General features: G+C 38.9%; 1 protein-coding gene across 2 annotated transcripts in view; it reads left to right on the top strand.

Moving 5' to 3' along the window:
- Positions 1-19321, top strand: part of SHANK2 (SH3 and multiple ankyrin repeat domains 2) — a 319438-nt gene that overhangs the window by 153214 nt on the left and 146903 nt on the right. For both annotated transcript variants that reach the window (XM_059825852.1, XM_059825853.1), the window contains one exon: positions 6441-6516. In XM_059825852.1, coding sequence (XP_059681835.1) covers positions 6441-6516 — 76 coding nt within the window. The remainder of the gene's footprint in view (positions 1-6440; positions 6517-19321) is intronic.

A 19321-nucleotide genomic window follows, 5' to 3' on the forward strand; every position in this document is an offset into this window, starting at 1 on the left:
CTGCTCTTAGTGATGTTTTCGATCCCATATACTTTTCCTCCACTACTTTTTTTTTTTTTTGTAGGGTCAAAATTTTTTGTGATACTATTGGATCAATTTTAGGAAAGGCTCATAAGATAGGTGTGCTGTCTTGTTGCAAAATAAGTATATAGAAGATGGCTAGCAAAAGTGCACTTGAATTGTGACCTTCTATTAACTTCACGTATTTTCTGCGTACCTGGTAGTAGCAAAGAATTTTAGACTGCTTTCCTCAGCTTTGAGTAACTTTTGGTCTAACCCTCAATATAAACAGTTGTGAAAGCATTTTTTCCAGAGGAAGGAGAAAGTGCACGGTGAAAGCCTTAGCCTCCAACAACTGTTGGGTATTGCTTTCCATCAGACACATGCAGAGTGCTGTCCCTGAACCTCTGGTAGCAAAGAACATCTGTAACTATCTATTGCATTAGTGTAACGTCTCTCAGGGATCTCAGTGGGGAAGAGGGAAGAGAAAAAAGCTTCATGTTTTGGGATGGTGCTAAATCATTGAATTTCCTGTGCCCAGCTGAAGGGCAAAGGGAATGATTCTGGCTCTGACTTTTGAATTTTTAGGTTTTTTTCATTATGTTTGGGTTGAAAAAGCATTTCCTAGTGTGCAGCCTTATTTCTTCGTGCTGGAAATTGGCTTAGAACAGGCTGAAATAATTTCTTAAATTCTGCTAGCGTAGCAAGTGCGATAACTAGGTTGGAGTAGCAGTATAACCTGACTTTACCTTTAATATCACTGATATTTGGAGGGTATCTGCTGCTCTGTGTTGTCTCTCCAATATCACACACAAATTTGGCTGTTGCACTTCTATTTCCTTTGTTCATCCTATGGATGTGTCTATCCCTCTAAACCCTTCCCAGAGTGCTGGCAAGCAGTCTGACAACATACCCACTGGCAGAGCAACCCCTCGCAGTTTCCTAGGAAACACGGCCGCCGAAATGCCCTGCGAAGAGCAGCAGGAAGAATAAAAGGAATGAAGACAGTTGCTTTGGGATTTTTTCCCCCTGGTTCTTTACTCTTCCGAACAATATCAAATATGTAAGCAATCTACTACAAATAATAGTGTCAGTGTGGTAATCGGGTTGTCTGTTCTAACATGCCTACAATAGTTACGTGCTAATCACTGAAGAAATAGGGCAAGAATGGCGTTATCTGTCTTTGCAGATTAGAGTCCAAATTTTATTTCTTGCTTTTCATGCCAGTGATTTTTCAGCTTTTGATAATGTCTGCAGGCGCTGTTGGAGTCCTGTGGTCAGTTTTGAGGCTAACACAGAGAAGCTACAGGGAAGTCATATACATATTTCTCGGTTGAGGAAAGCCATCACTCCTCCTAAGGTGGAGAAGAAAAGGAGAAAATGTTTTTTCACCTGCATCTTCTCAGTGTTCACCTTTCTTCGAACCCTATAAATTACATTCTGGAATGGCAGGGTTTGAGTCTGTTGCTTACTGAAATGTCTGCAACAATAAATGATTCTAATAAAGAAACAGCTACGGCTTTATTATTTGTATTACCACTATCACACAGTGCAAATAGCTTATTTCTACTGCAACTCCATTAGCTTCAGTGGAGAACGGACCAGGAAAAAACTTGCCATATTATTTTGTTCCTTGCAGACTCTTCTATGGCTCTCATCGTACTAGGACTCGCATTGCTCCTGGATGGCATATTAGTTGAAGTGAATAAAAACTCTTAGGTGGTTTTGGGGTTTTTTTTTTTTGCCATTTTCTTTTTTAGCAGAAAGTGGGGAACTTTATGGTGATGTCATGCTCTTACGGAAAATAGTTTCAGTAGCTGAAACCTACTGAAGGAGGGAGCCTTCCTTTTCACCAAAATGGTTTTTACTCTGTGAACAGCAGCGCAGTACTGTGAGAATGGAGTTGTTAGCTATGACCTTTATCCTGATGCTTCATGCCCAGGTATGTCCTATTGCTGTAACCTACAGATGGATGAAGGCCTGTAGAACGAAAGTCTTCTAACCAACTATAGAGATTAGGAAAAAATACAATGGAGTGACTCTAGTAAAATATGGGATCCTCAAGAAATCTAGAAATTTCAAATGATATACCAATATTCCTTTTTTCTGTCAATGTAAAGGAAACTATACCATTTTTGCAAACACTGGTGTTTTGTTCTGCCTCCTAGAATAACTGTTGAACTGATCCAATTTGATGCAATGACTTTACATCTGTGGTGACAGATGTTCTTCCCAGTAATAATGCAGTAAAATATACACTGCTAAATAACATTTTTCTACACCTTCTTGTCCGTACCTTCTTGCTAGTCTTTCTAATCTGTCTGCAACCAGGTTTAAAAAGAAATCCTCAAAGGATTCCACAGGTAGACTCCATAAATGATGATAAGGTTATTAGTCTTAGGTGGTCCTAACTTGCTCCAAAGCGCTCTGATTAAAAGTGCTGGTCTTCAGAAAACCTCGGGCCATAAGAATGGGTGAAAATCCAGTGAAACCTGGAACTAACCTCTTGGTGCTATTATACCTATAATAGTGCTATTATACTATACATGGCTTGAATTCAGAAAAGCATTTGTTAAACAACTGAATCATAGAATCAAAGAATCATAGACTGGTTTGGGTTGGAAGGGACCTTTAGAGGTCATCTAGCCCAACCCCCCTGCAGTGAGCAGGGACGTCTTCAACTAGATCAGGTTGCTCAGGGCCCTGTCCAACCTGGCCTTGAATGTTTCCAGGGATGGGGCATCTACCTCCTCTCTGGGCAACCTGTGCCAGTGTTTCACCACCCTCATCGTACAACATTTCTTCCTTATATCTAGTCTAAAATTGCCTATAGGGTCTTTGTATTCTTTAGTCAAATTAGAGAACGGAACCTTTTTTTTTTCTTTTTCAGTATCCAATTCATTATGATGGCAGATTCCTGATCCTTCCCCCCTTTTTGGATGTCTGTACTTACGCTGCGTTAATAGGACAGCCGGGAATCTGAGTCAGAGATTAGGGAAAGAGGGTAATTAAAGAATTTACACAGCAACCTGGGAAACATACCACTTAGCCTTGAGTTCAGGGATTCGTAAGGCTAATGGTTTCCCAAATAATCTCTGTGAATATGATTGCACACAAAGAAGTGAGGGAAAGTAGAGGGGTGGGAGAGACAGGGAGCAGATACAAGCTGCAGCTGAAGAATGCTGGCTTTGCAATACTAAGTAGCTGAACAAAGCTATCTGTCTTACTGCGCCTTTCCGTTCCTCCCACCCACTTTGTATTCCTTAATAGCACTGAAATATCATGCTATAGAAAACATTTTCTGCAGAAGAAACATCTGGCTCCTTAAGGCTCAAGCAGTGGTTTTCAGATTTCCAAAATATTCTTCATCATACTTCATTCTTTTACTTATTTATAAGTGACATCTGAAAACAGGCCGGTGGTAAACTCTAAGTGGAATTCAGCTTTATGTTTTTCTGTTTCTTCTGATTATGTCTCTTGATATTAATCTGATTTTTAGGATACCGTGAAAAAGAACGTTGCTTGATGGGGAATAGACTACAATTCGTGCAGGTCACTTTGTTCCACATCACAGCAGGCCGTTGGGTTTTGAAGCTGAACTTGTAAACTTAGCAACGAAGGCACGACCCATAAAATTCACTGAACCCCTTACAGCACATTAAGAGGTAAAATCATACAGTGAGCTACTTCAAAGCCAAATCTCTTTGAGCAGCTGTCGTGTAGCCTTGGGTACCGTTGCTGCTCTCTACACTTACAACTCTTATTCCGTGAAAGGCAGCGTGTTGTCCTCCAGCCCTGCAGCTAACGTGTTGGCTGGCTGAGCTTTGGTTGTGTCTGGGTAGGTGCTAGGTGCGTCCTGGGGCAAGTTCTGTCCTTTTTGGGTGTTCCAGAAAGGCAGGGGGGTAAGGGCAGTAGGAGCTGGAACCTGGGGTAAAGGTAAGGACTCTTTGGCAGAAAATATAGGTTGTAGATGAGTGACAAAGGGACAAAATAAGTCTATACAAAACTAGCAAGTAGGATTCATATTATAATAGGGTTTTTCTCCCTCTTTGGACATCCTGTAGGAAGGAGGCTGGCTAGTCTCCACGGAAGTTATATAAATGTAAATATTTCTGTTTTCTCTTAGTACCGCTTTTCTTGTATCTTGCAAATTGGTGCACTGCTATGAAGGAATAATTTGCTGCTTCTTTTAGCCAGCTGCAACATGCACGTATATTTTCAGCCGTAATTCCTCTGTATTATGTATGTATGTATATTTATGTCTCCAACTGAGGGCACAATCCAGCTGTATGGGTTAAAGCAAGGAAAAATGCATTTTGTCAACCCCTCTTCCCAAAGTCTGCCTCCCAGTACTTTCTTCTGCAATGTGCTCCTTGGCCGTGGTTAAAGCCTGTCATCCTGCGCTGATGTATTTTTTCTCTCTGCAGACTAGCACTTGGTCATCTGACAGCACTACCTCTCACAGTAATTTTTAACATCCTTAAAAGTTGTGACATCGAGATGGTGTACCTTGGGGGCTATGTCTAGCTTGGAGAACTAATAAAATCTGTTTGGATGGAGTCAGGCTGTCCTTCAATGAAAAATTCCTCAGCCATGCAGATGAGAATTTCATGGTCACAAGCTAAACCAGAAACTTTTCAATTTGATTTTTGATGTCTGTTAGCCTAACTTAATGTGATTGCATTTGAGGACCAAGCTGTATTTAGGCAAGACTTTTTCCTGTCTCAAAAACTACAGTTTCTGCATAAGTATATTCCCTTGAATGAAGAAGCTGTATAAAAAGGGGCTGTACTAAAGATACTAATCTGAAGGCAAATGAATACACTAAAATATTATTGCGGTAAAGGCTGAGTAAGACTCAGAAAATTGATACAGTTGAACAACAATTATTGTAATACATAAAGCCACCAAAGGAGGTTCCTTACTCTCTTTTTTTGTTAAAGTTTTACTTTATTTGAATGCCTCTTTGGAAGTAAGCCTCTGTGTGTTTTCCTGTCATTCTGAAGAAGAATGTGACAACGAATTACCTACCTCCTCTACAGTCCTTTTGTCCTTCCCTAGAAGTGTCATTTTTATATACGTATACACACATGCATATAGTGATAGCCTTTCAGTGAAAGCCTTTTAGATTATGCTCTTTGCTGTGCAAACTGAAGCAACCAAATACTGGAGTAGCTTCTGCATCTTTCCCACATGCTTAATTTGTTGGTGCTCCTGTAGGTACCCATTGAAAGCAAGAAATGAGAGAGCATCTTTCCAATCATAAAGGAAGAGAGATGTTTAGGTCTGTTGTCTGTCGTTCTATAGGTATGGTTCTAAACTAAGTACTTTAACTGTTATACCCATACTACACCAGTGTTAATGCTGGTGAATTGTAGAAACACTTCTGAACAAAACGTTCATAGCCCTAGAGGTTGATTTAATGCTGCAACCACTAGATGTGGGAACTGCTTCAGTGGGATGGATATTTTTTTCTTAAGAAAAGATATAAGTATAAGATTTTAAAGTATTTGAAGTTTTAAATGCCTTTTTTAGTAGTTATACTGTTGAATCTTATTCCTTTGTTCTTTATGTTTCCCAAATATGGGGTTTCTTTGTTTTTTGCGTCACCCCTGATCCCCCAGTTGTTTGGCTTGTTTGCTTTTGCTATATAATGGTAGTACAAGTTTCATAGCACTATTTCCTGTGAGTTTTTATTGGTGGCAATGAATGTGGGCAGCTACTTTTCCCCCTACCCCATTCTCCATAGGCCTAGTAAAATTATAGAAATGGCTCTAGTTTTGTGTGTGTTTAAACAAAAAATACTGTTTTGCATTCTTTTGGCTGTTTTTCCAACCTTTCTGAGATGTGCTGCTAGTTTTTCTTCTTTCTGTCTTCTTGTATTTTGCCTCTTAGTCCAAGCTATAAAAGAACCAAAGACTGGACTTGAAAGGTTTTGCCACTGAGAATGTGGGTGGAACTTTAAAACTTGTGAATGATATGATACATGATCTACAAGAGGTTCTCCTTATTCACTTGATGTGTATGATATGATAAAAGAATGGCTCAACTCCAAAATCAAAATTTTTTTCAAAATGCCTTGAACCATGTTAATTCATTGTAAGGGAACATAAGGAAATACTTTTTTACTGTGAGGGTGACTGAGCACTGGAATAGGTTGCCCAGAGAAGTTGGGGAGTCTCCCTCCTTAGGGATATTCAAAAACTGTCTGGACACGGTCCTGGGCAACTGGCTGTAGGTGGCCCTGCTTGAACAGGGCGGGCGGAGAAGATGACCTCCAGAGGTCCTTTCCGACCTCAACCATTCTGTGATTCTATGAAGTACTGTAAGTTTTCTTTTATGGATGTATAGCAGAAAATTCGCTTTGAAATTGCAAATTAAACCAGCACTTGATTAAGAAATACGGGAGTGTTATTAAAAGTTCTCTTTTCTTTGTGCAGAAACACGAACAGATAGAACAAAGAAACTGTTTAGACACTACACAGTTGGATCTTATGACAGCTTTGATGCTTCAAGGTAAGATTTTGTCTTTTTGGTCACAATCTGTTTAGAAAACCTTTCTGTGATTTATTTAATTGTTGCTTTTGGTTTATATTTTTGAGGGGAAGAGGGAGGCAGATTACTAAACAGCTTCTCAAGATATCATTCTACATCTAAACTGTTTGTTATCACAGCTTACTTTTTTCATATGGGATGGGTCTACAAAAATAGTGAGCAATGACGTAATGAGTAGCACTATTTTGTTTTCATGAGTAGTGAAAGAGATCAGCATTTCACAGAAGCAGTATGTTCCAGCTGCTTCTACAGTCAAGGACCACTTAGTTGTTGGATACTCCACAAGACCAGGCCTTCTATACCTGTTCACAGAATCATACTTGCTGACAAGAAAACCAAAATAAAATTCTGTGATTTGTTGTTCTGAACGCTGTCTTTAGATCCGAAGTAGAAATTAGGCTGTTAGAAATGAGGAGTTTAGAAATTAAATTATTTATTTGCAGTTTCTGCTGAGTATTCATGATTTTTAAGCCGGTTCTTCTCCCACATTTATATACATTGGACATACGGCCAACTTCTGGTAGAAAGGATTATTTTTAAAGCACAGAACCTCACTTAGTTGTTGGTGTCTTCCTGAGAAAATTGTGGTAGCATACTGGAATCATTACGCTTTTCTCCTGACTGTTTTTTTTTTGTTTTCAAGAAAACCACCTTTTTTGTAGGAGAATAATTCCAAAACGTGTAAAGCAATGGTGGCAGACTTTCATGTAGCACACTATTAAAAAAAAAAAAAGAAAGAAAATGTGGTAACTGTTGGTTTTCTTATGTGATCTTAATCCTTGTTCCTGAGGGTCATGCATAGTTTCTATGCCAGTTAAACAATTTGGGGAGGGAGGATGGAGTTCAAGTCAGCTGAAGTAGTTTGGATACCGAAGATATCCTTCTGTGTTCCTGACGGTTGGCGTGTGGAGCTCTGAAAGGCAGGGCGCCTGCTTGTTTCCTGCATACAGCCTATAAATATTTGAAAAATACGTAAATCTGCAGTCCCTTGAGTTGTGATTTGAAAGTGTTGCAGTGTTGGATGAAAAGGAACGTTTGCTGACACAGTGGGAGCAAGAACAGGCCTGTGGATTGGCTACAATCCCATCTTGGAGGTTCTGATCTTCCTGTTACTGTATACGGTGTGCTATAGCACATCAACTCTTGCTGCTGTGACTTAGGAATAGAGAAACCCCATTTCAACATCTTGCGTCTTCTCCTGCCATGATCAGTCAAGTTACCAGAGTGTTGCAATGTTGGACAACAATGTGATTGACTGGGTAGTCTAAGAACGATAAAGTTGTCCAGAGAAGCTGTTAGTCTCTATTATGAAACACATAACTGTTCTGCAGAGCAAGCTAACTGGTTACTAGTTACACTTCCAGTGAGCAGAGTTGGCTTTTTGCAATATTCTTTGAGTGATGATTATTCTACAAAATTCCTAGCCTTGCCTCTGTATTTCAATGTTAATGGATAAGGTTTCTGTTAAACTAGAAGCTGTGGCCACAGCGTGTTGCCTCAGAGATACCAAACAGTCCCACTTGGAAACCTACTCCTACTTTCTAACAGAAGAGATTTTCATTTGAAAATGTCACTTCTATTAAAAAACTTTTTTTTTTTTTTTTTTTTTTGAAGGTGAGGGAGCTATTGATTCTAAAGCATTCGGATTTTTTGTTGTCCTTTTCCGAAGAAAATTCAGGTCCATTCCTGGGAGAGAACAATGCCACCTGCCTTTCCAAAATAGGCAGGACTCTATTGATTAGAGAGGTTATTTTGAAAGCAGGAGGCCAAAAGCCATATTCAGACCAAGGGCTTGAACCTCATCTCAGTGGTGCTCAACTACGTCTTTCAACCAGTGAGCTGTCGGGGATGAATGGCTTACACTCTCTGCTTTTGGGAAGTCAAGGGAAGTGTGTGCCATGTTTGGGAGTGTTGAGGGGAAGAGGGGGAGGTTGTTGGTTTATTTTTCAATTGGGTTTTTTTTTTCCTCTTAAGGTATTGGGCTTGTGCAGCACAACAGCAAAGCTCTCAAAAAATTTACATTATCTGATTCAGGACTATAGCTGAGCAGGAGAGTTTATCAGATAAAATGATAGGTTTTGTACAGCCTTATTATTGAGAAATTAGGTATGAAGTATGTCTGCAATTGTTCCTGATTCTGGCACCGATATCTATTAATTCTCTGAGCAGTAAGAGGGAAAACAACAGAGTTCTCCCAGCAGCTTCTGAGTAAAGCAAAGTTTTGAAGAAAACTCAAGGATAATTTCCATAGAGAATCTGAAACCCAGTGGACCCGTCTTGAAGAGCAATAATGGCAGCCCAGCAGTACAAGTGGAAATTGAGAAGGAAGGGTAGGAGAGGGTAGAGTTAATGGGAAATTCCAAAAAATACCATGGAAAGGTAGACTTGCTTAACACACTTTTAAGCAGAGAAATGTATGGTAATTTTAGAATTTTTGTAAAATAATACTAGGAAAACTAAAAAAATGGTTTTGGTGTCCAAGTTTCCAAACCTAGTTTGTTGCTGGAAAAGAAAAAACTTGTTTCTCTAAGGCGCATATAATAACTTACTGTAATGATGTATTTACAGAGAACATATACCATGATGAAAGGTAAACCTCCTTTTTGATCCTTTACAGACTGGCATATAGTGAAATGCTGTTGTGATACTTTTTTCCTAAACAAAATAGAGTTTGAGGACTTGCTGTCCTAAAACTGCAGTAGCACACAAAGTTGCATTTCAGATACTTGACTGAGGCTGCAGATCAGCTTTTTGTACATCTAAATGGTAATTTTACTGGTGCTTACATATTGCTGGTAAAGAAAAAGAATTTGCATTTAAGAATCTGAGTGGAGATTAGTATGTCTTGTTAGGATGTACAGATTTAATTCCTAGCATGGTCGTCTTCAGGGAGGGGAATTGTTAAAAGAGGCAAACAAAATGTCAGACTAACAGCAATTCTCGATATTTCCAAATTTGTACTGCTTTGATTGCTTTTTCTGTTATCATTTCCCATCAACATAAGGGAAGAATGTAGTAAAACAGATTTAACTGCTTGCAGCTAAGTTTTAATATACATTTGTCAGAAGGCAATTGTGCCTATACTCTAAGAAGAGCTTTGAAACCGAAGTATTAACAAAGCCGATCCAGTTCCTTTCTGGAGATGATGTGGGGGAGTGAGGGGAAGTGTTTGCTCCCTTCTCTTTTTCCTTCCCCCTCCCAAAGGGCAAAAATTGCTGAGTAGAAACACTCTGTTCAGAAATCTATATTAATGGGCTTATTCACATGCAGGAAAATACATTGTACATGGCATTTTTCATCTTTAGGAAAATGTGCAGCTTGAGTAATGGAGGTTCATTAAATCCTATTTCAGCTTTGCATAAGAGATCAGTTATCCATACATTAATACTTCAGGAAAATGGGTAGTATGCTTACTAATATGTAGAAAGGCAGTGAGACTTGCTTGCCAGTACAAATAGTCATTAAATAACATACAAATATAATATTTGAAAGTACCAGGTCTAATGTATTATCTGCTTTAAATGCTGACGGGATACATTAATTCTGTTATGCAAAAATGATGCTGTCTCTTGCAGCTGTCACGCGCTGCTGACATTCCTTTACATGGATTCCTTTACTATTTTATTAAAACCTTTTAAGAACTAATTACTTGCAATCATTTTCCTTCAGTCTGATGCAGATGGACGAACGTTGAAGGGAAGGATGGGCTTTGTTGCAGTGGCATAGGAGTGAGCGAGGGTAAAGTTCCTTACACTAGCAGGAGACAAACAGGAGTAAATACATGTCCCTGGACATTTGTCTCGGGCTGCAGCTTTGGAGGCTGAGGTGGCAAGTGGGACGGGCAAAGTTCCCTTCTGCCTCCTCGGGTGGAGCAAGCAGGCAGCACCCATGGAAACGCCATGGCCTGAGGCTGTACTTGCTCGACATGCCTTATAGCCTCAGAGAGGAGCAGAATGCAGGCATGGAAACATCATAGAATCAGAGAATAGAATCATAAACTGGTTTGGGTTGGAAGGGACCTTTAGAGGTCATCTAGTCCAAGCCCTGTGCAGTGAGCAGGGACATCTTCAATTAGATCAGGTTGCTCAGAGCCCCGTCCAACCTGGCCTTGAATGTTTCCAGGGATGGGGCATCTACCTCCTCTCTGGGCAACCTGTGCCAGTGTTTCACCACCCTCATCGTAAAACATTTCTTCCTTGTATCTAGTCTGAATCCCCCCTCTTTTAGTTCAAAACTATTATCCGCTGTCCTAAAGAGCAGATATACCAACAAAGTTGCAAGGAGGCAATGTAAGACTGCTTTGACATGTCTGGAGTTCCGTGTCTTCCCTGTATTTGTGGGCAGCAGTGGTCAAGACAATCATGGAACATTGTTTTTGAGAGCTGGGGCAGATCCCATTGAGTTTGTTAGGAAAAATTTTTATTTGGGTCTGTCTTGCCTAGGCTGGATGGGCAATATTGTGACCAGCAAAGCAAAAGCTTCCAAAGTATTATAAATATTCTTTAGTCGTCTAGTTAAAGTTCAGGACTACCTTTAATTCAAACACAATTATTTGTAGGTCTTAAATCAGCTATTTCACAGAGTCCTCTTTCATCAAGGTCGAATTCCAGTGTAGTAACAGAAATTATTGCTAAGGCATAGAATGGATGTTGGAATTTTAAAAAATTTTCTTTATTTTTTAGGAAAATAAAAATAAGGTAAATGTTTAGAAATGTTTATCTGCTTTTCAACTGTAGTGAGGGAATAGATTAATTCTCTCAAGATAGGACAGTGAATTGTTCAGTCAGGAAAATCAGAGAGAAGACAAAATTAAGTTATCAGATTAAAGTATGTAAAATGAATTAGTTGTTTAATTTCAAATGTAAAATGTTAGCACCTTTTTAAATGTGATGTGACTGATGATAAAGCGGTAACTTAGTTTTCGTACTCTGAAGACATAAACAGTATGAGCAATTTGGATACTACATAAAGATTATAAACTTGATTTGGTGGAAAACATGATCCAGTTGTCTTCGTGGATTTGGAAGCTTTAGAACACAACAGTGGAAGCTTTTACTACTGCATTAATTGCATCATCTCCCTCCTACCCTCAACGGAACAGTGAAATAGCAAAAGTCAATAGCATAATTGAATGCCAACTTCAATGCAAGTATGAAGCATGCGATATAAATGTTAAGGTTTCCTGCCTCTTCTGTGTCTTTGCTTTCTTCACAGTACAATCGACTTTCACATCTTTTTTTTTTCTAACCACTTTAACTGGTACTAATCACTGCATGGGAGAAGTTTTCTTGGTGCCTTTTCTTGACATCCTATGGCTACAGCAGTATTAAGAAGCTCACAGGAGAGGATGTAATAATAAATAACCTTTTTCAAAGGCTTGTTGCCTCAAAGTTAACAACGGGACCAAATTGATTTGCCTTCTGGTTTTAGTTCTGTTTTTCTGGATGAAGAAAAAGAGGAAAATTGGATTGTGTAGTCTGGGAGGTATATGTAAGAAAGCTTAATTAAAAGCTTAATTCATTAACCCTAATGTCCCTACTTGGAGTCAGCGGCAGCATCCATGTCTCCTGAGCGTGGAAGCTGACAATAGCAACTCCTCAAAAGCCAATTTACATGCAAACACGTAACAAAAATGAGAGACTCTTCTCAGCTGTATATCCCAGCAATTCTCTGTTGATGTTGTCATCTGCGCTGTCAGAGAGAGCAGTATAAGCTTTAATCCTAGACAGCTCAGAGAGACTCTTTGGCACAGCTGAAGCTGTCTAGCCCTGTAATTCAGCATGCTGTGTAGTGCTTTTTATTTATTTATTCTTTAACCTGTTGAATACCTCAGTCTTTGTCCCAAAGTTTTGATGTAAATGGTGCTGTCTTAATAGTTTAAGCATTAGGTGTGTTACACAGTAATTACACTTTTTTTTAGTGGAAGCTCTCAATTTCATGCAGAAATACTTTCATCTAGTTTGATATCTAGTTTCATGTGGCTATTTTACATAAATATATTGTCTTCCTTCTAGAAAAATGCAGTTATTCATCACTTTAAATAGATATTTAAAATGGATGGAAACGTTTTGAAGAATTCTGGTCATCATTGCGTGTCATGAGTTAGGTAATGCTAGACAGGGAGCTGAGGGACCTTTTCCTGGTGATGGCTTAGCATTGGTCCTGTTTCCATGTTGCAGTGAATCGAGCATATGTCCTTGCTGAGTGCGGCTCGCTTGTGTGCAGCCATCAGCAGCAATCTGTTAAATCCTGGCAAATGGTTCTTCACAAAAATTGAAGGAATGTATAAGAGCCATTGTTATTTTTTATATCCTGCTTGCCACATTTTCACATTGGTTTCCCCTAGGCCTGCAGAACAGTGAGGGGGACACTGAGAGAAGTATCACAGAATCATTAAGGTTGGAAAAGACCTGTAAGATCCCCAAGTCCAACCACCACCCCAACCCCACCATGCCCACTAAACCATGTCCCGCAGTGCCACGTCCACACGCTCCTTGAACACCTCCAGGGATGGTGACTCCACCACCTCCCTGGGCAGCCTCTTCCAATGCTTCACCGCTCTCTCAGTGAAGAAATTTTTCCTAATATCCAGCCTGAACCTGCCCTGGTGCGACTTGTGGCCATTTCCTCTTGTCCTATCACTTGTCACTTGGGAGAAGAGACCAACACCCACCTCCCCACAACCCCCTTTCAGGCAGTTGTAGAGAGCGATGAGGTCTCCCCTCAGCCTCCTCTTCTCCAGACTGAACATTACAGAGACAACAGGTCTTTCTGCATTGACTAACTGACTTTTTTGGGGTTTCTGTTGGATGGCACCAGTTCCACTGTACTAATGTTTTCTGTAAAGTTTGTACGGTTCAGCTGATCTCTTGCAGGAACTGGAGCAAGGATTTTAAAATGGATGCTGTTCATTCTTAACAATAAATTCATGATTTCTGTTGCATTGTTCTGGGATTGAAACACTGATGATAAGTTCTTCTTAGCTGCAGGCATAGGTTTTAAACGTAATTCTTGGTTTCCTTTTCTCTGGTGGAAAGAAGTAAAAACAGTAGTATTTTAACGTTTTTACTTATATACATAGCTCAATTTCTGTCGGGGAGATAGAAAAAATATCTGAATATGCTCATAGTTGTAATATATATATAATGTAATGTATACAAAATAGAGATATACATATAACCCCGTGATAGAGTGATGTGGTTACATCTGAATGCTCGCTGAGATTTTAATGATTTACGATCTCTGCATATGTGATACTCTTTGGTTCTTTTAGGTATAGAGAACAATCAGCACCAACAAAATTATGGAAAACAAAGCGTGTAAAATGTTTTGTGTGCGTGTATTCTTACTTTATTTCGAAAGATGTTTTGTTGGGCTTGCCTGATGCCTGTTCTGAACTAGTGCATTTACTGTGAGTATAATAGTCTGATAGTGCTGAACTGCTCTTAATGTGTGAGGCAGAAAGACGAGGGTAACTAATTTTTAATACCTTGTGCCTCATTAACTTGAAGAATATAATTTAATACAATTTCGAAAATTACATACATGTTTAAGCAATAATTAAGGCATTGTAGATTTTGTGGAACAGGTGGAGATGTAAAATGTGAAGGTTTTCATTTACAGTTATTTAATTTCTAATGAAAATGATCTTACTTGCTAATAAACAACTTTGCACTTTGCCTCCCCTGCTGTTGTGTGCTGCCATGACAGCTTTTTATGTCAATGACTACAGAAAATATTTAAAGTAATTGCTAAAATAGGAGGTAAAAAGGGTACGTGTGTATCTGAACTGTAGTACCTCTTCGTTGAAATCTGTAGTATAATTGCATGAAGATGCAATATTAAAGTCTAATACAATTACAGGAAGATGCAAAACTATATGGTGAGTGGTAAGAGTTTCCACGAACCTGTAAGTGCATTTTTAAGTTGTTTGCTGCCTTAATAGTGAAGTTTGTTTAAAGCACTTCGGTAAGATCCTGCTTTTAGCAACTAATGGTTTTGCAACTAATGATTAAAATTTGTCAGACATTTTCTGGGCTAGATGTTTGCCTAAAATTTTTGAGGTAAAGTGTTAGCAAAGAAAACCCAACAGTTACCAAGACCAAAGTTGAAAAGAAAAAATATATAGCCCCTCCCAAATTTAAAATTAAAATGCTCTTTCTGAAAAAAATTAAGGATCCGCCTCTAGTGCCAGTGAAAACCTAACAGCGTAACTGTGGGTGCTGAAGGTCCTGATTGCGAGGGCCAGGATTTGGTGGATGTGCCATTTCCTGCACAGCAACTGATACTCTCAAGCTCAACAGTACTTTCCCTGCAACTCCTCCAACCAGATGCTGGAGGACAGGATGGATTTAAATGTCAGAACTGAAAGCAGCAGCCTGTGTCCTGTGCATGGGGAGGAATAAAGTTTTCTGAAGTAGACTAGAGAAAAGTAAAAAAAAAAAAAAAAAAAAAAAAAAAGAGTGGAAATGACAGGTGAGGACAGCAAGAAAAGATTGTGAGGGTGTCATACCAGGTTGGTTAGAAACAGGAGCCACATAATTAGATGCAAGGATAGAGCAGAAGAAAACAGGAGATTAAAATGTTTGTTTTTCGGGGGAAAGAAGAACGATTAAGTTTCCAACAATTAGCGTTTTACATTCCTGTCTCCTAGCCTCCACTGCGATGACTTAGCTTCCTCTATGTGACCTTTAATTCCCTGCCGCACTACACCTTTGGCTGCCTTCCTCTCACCTAATCACTAGATGAGCAAAAGCCGACATATGGTGCCTCTGATTGCAAGTGATGCGTTTTTAAGTTTTGGCAGGCCAAAAGGAACAAGTAACTGTTGAGCTCGCACTGTGGGCTTTCCTTCAGTGGGAGCAATGATTTAAACCACTTCTTTGTTTCCTCTTTCCAGCCAGATTTTCCCAAATATCTGTTGCATTTGCAGAACTTGATCTACAAGGCAAATTCTAAGGGTGTCTGGCAGGCAACATATGTCTTTTTTTTTCCTCTTAAAAGAAGAAACTATCGAGAAGTCAGAAAGGGGTTGACTTTCATGCTCTAAGCAAAGCTGGTCACTTCCATTGTGCAAAACATAAGGTTGACAGGAGGAGGATGTCTTGTTTTATCTCGGGACAAATAGATATGCTGGAGTTGTATTTCTTTATCAGTTGGGTGGGGTCAAACTGTACAAAGAGGGACCTGCTAAAGAGCAAGCAGTAGCTGGTGTCAGGGTGTTCACCTGGAATAAAGAAGATCTGGGCTTGAGTCCCATGTGTGATAGACTGCTTCGACTTAAACCCATGCCTTGTATTGCTGTTGAATGCCAAGAACCTGTCGGATAGAGCAATTCTCTATCCAAGTCTTTTGAAACTATTATTCTTTCACTGAGCCAAGAGACAGATGCTAGCTCCGTCCTCAGAGGTTGTGGCATGCAGGTGGGGATGCTAGGTTTGAATGATTGGCAGATATGCCCATTGAGTAGCTGGTGATATTGTTGGGGGTACCTGCTCTCTCTGACATAAAATTTCATCCCATGTACTGGGGAAATAATGTCTAATGAATGCTTAATTTAGACTAAAATATATTGACAAAAGATTTGTTTTAACGGATAAGCATTTCACTAAAACTGATTTCACGGCAAAATTCCAAACAGAAGAATAGTGAAGACTAAGTTAAATACGTGCACTAGGGAATAGTAGTAACTGCATATTTAGAAAAAAGGCTGTTACCCATGTGCCTTCTAATTTCTCTACTTTTTAAAATAAAAAAAAAGCCTATTGGGTACAGATAACAGGTCTCAGAATTAAGAGTTTAATGTCACAGTTGAAAACTAGAGCTGATACTGAGTAGATTGTGTGACCCTTTAAAATAGCATTTCCAAAGACTGATAGTGTAGGACTGTCAGATTTGTAGAACAGTTGTAGCTATAGCAGAGGTGGTTTACCTCCACTGTAAACACTTCAAATGTCATAAATTCTGAAATACACTTAAAATTAAACTCGATGCATCTTAAGTTAGTCGCTCAATTGAGTTGAAATGATAAACCAAAATTTTTTACCCTGTCTCCAGGACTTACAGAATAAAAGCTTCATATTTCCAGAAATTCCGTGTCAATGCAATGAGCGAGCTATAGCTGAACGTCAAAGGAAAGGGGGCAATAAGGAGAGATTCCAGTTCAACATTCACTTAATTAAGAAAAGTAACTGCCAATTTAAGTAAAGCAGAGTTCTCTCTCTTTTTCAGCTAGTGTCTGTAAAGTCAGTGATTTTTCACTGCTACCAAAGTTGTGGGCTAAACTGGCCATGCTTTGACAAAACTGCTGAAAATTATGATACTGCTAGACAGGAAAGCTGTTAAGATGGACATTTCTCAAGCTGTTTTGCAGATAAGTAAACAAAATTTGGAGTAGTCTTAAAATAACTCAAGTGTTTAGTGTAATTAGAGACATGGAGAGAGGGGAGAATATATTTCAGAAAAAAAGGTAGAGATGCCGCCTCCTATTTGATATTACTGAGATTGTAAAATAATGTGGTGATTAGTCAGGATTTTTAAAAGGATATGTGAAAATTAAACTCTAAGTGAAATCACCTTTTAATGCCTTTTCAGTAAAATCCTAGAAAATCAAAGCTTCTCACTTTATACTTCTCACTTTATTCTTAAAGCTCTTGGAGAAGAAAAAAGTGGGAAAATGTTTTCAGAAAAACTTTCCTCCATGCCTTTGTTAATACCTCAATTGTTTTGAGACGGAACTTGAAACTTCCTTGTAACATGCCGTATACTGAAGTGTCATAACTTTAGGAATTTTATCACTGATGATTAAAGCACTATACACTTCTGTACAATGTAGAATTTTAAGTGAAATATGTCTGTAAAACTGAAATGAACAGTCAGGGTTACTCAGATTTCTTGTGGTTAGAGCTGTATTTAATTTCCAAGGAATGCAGGACCGGAGGATGATAATTCCTCCTGCTCGTCATAGCAAAGAGGGTGTGATGGAAACCCTGAGGGATCCGTTAAAACTAACTTGAAATTCATGGTTTTCACCAGTCCTGCAATCACCAGTCTCTTTCCCCTATTTCATAATTCATGTATGTTTAGCCTTTAGTATGTTTAGACTCTCTGAATGGTTGAGTGAGCAAATCAAGTTACGCTACTGAAACGTATACCGAGTTTAATAATTGTTATAAAGACCTGCAATGTCAAACTGCTACCTTAAAGGGCTTTTAACACATTTCAAAAGTGTTATTAAAACACTTTTTTTTTTTCTTTACTAAAAGTGTGACTAAAGTATATTATAAAAACATGAATTAAGAGATCCTGAGGAAGGCGGATATAATCCCCTGTATTACCATGGAATGTGCACGTGCCAAAGCATGACGACAACACTGTAAAAGAAGGGCATTCAGTGGACCATGGTTTTCAGTAAGACAAGGAGCAAGTAGCACAGCTTGGTTGGGGGCTGGTGGAGTGCTCTGGGAAGCACCAAATGTGCTTGTCCATCTCTTACACCCTTCCCTGCTTTTGGCCATTGGTAGAGACAGGATGTTGGGCTCCAAGAACTGACACATGTCCAACCCAGCATGGTTGTGCATATGTTCCAGTGGCTCTCTCTAAAAAGGGAAGGAAAAAAATTCCAAGTCCTGTCTGATGTGTGCCAACTCTGAGATAAGCATAGAGATTGATTAGGAAGCTGTAGGAACTAGTTCAGATGCTGCATCAGCTGAAGAAAGTCTTTATTGTCATATATAGTTATGTTTCTGTACACTCGTACCATTATCTTAGATCTGGGTTTACTTCCCTGGTTCTGCCTTTGTTATTTGTCCTATTTGCTAACCTTGAACACATTCTTTTCCTTGTTACTGTGGTTGTCTGTGATAATACCCACCACCCTTAGCAAAAACTTTTGGAGAATTACTGATTAAAAAACCTATATAGAAAAGCAGTGTTGTTTTTAATAGCTATTATTATTATTCCTTTTGTGTCAATACTTTATCTGTTAAGATGCTTAGGGAGAAAATTCCCATTTCTGTGTGGTTTGGTGGCAATAGCAGGGGCTGGAACTGCAGCTGGTTTGGGGTAGAAAAATACAAACCTAAAAGGTAAGGTGGATAAATAGTCTAGTTCCCTAAACATATGTATGTGTTTGTACAGTATATTTGTTCAAGGCTCATAGTATGAGCAATGAATGTTAATTTTTTCATAGTGCAGGCTTAGATTGCTCAAATGCTTGATAATTACCACTGGAAATTGCTACTAAGTATCAGGTATAAGTGGAGTGTGCTGTAGCCCAAAATACTAATGTGATTGATGGAACATCTGGATGAAATGGTTTGAAGGACTCTGCATTATAAAACTCTCATGTTCTAAACTGGAAGGACACCTGACTGAATATTTCATGTTTAGTTTTTACTTTGTCATGTGTGGTACTTGAATCGACTACTTATGTTTAAAATACAAATGAACTTAATTAAGATAGGGGAATGAAGCTTTTCTTTTTTAGGCTCCCTTTGCCACTCTCCTCGCCCCACCATGCTACTTTGTTTTCTCCCTACCAGTGCAGATGCAAGAGAATAATAACATTTCTTTTAGAAAATACTATATATATTCATTGTATTGTGCATATATATAGTGAGTGTGTATCTATTCATATGTGAATATCCATATATCCGTACATATGCATACATACGTATCCTATATATATTTTGTGTGTGTGCGTATATATATAGGATCACAACCTTACCATTGACATTTTTACCTTCATATCTTATCCTGAGATTTC

Source organism: Gavia stellata, chromosome 17, assembly GCF_030936135.1.
Source record: "Gavia stellata isolate bGavSte3 chromosome 17, bGavSte3.hap2, whole genome shotgun sequence".
NCBI classification, from domain to species: domain Eukaryota; kingdom Metazoa; phylum Chordata; class Aves; order Gaviiformes; family Gaviidae; genus Gavia; species Gavia stellata.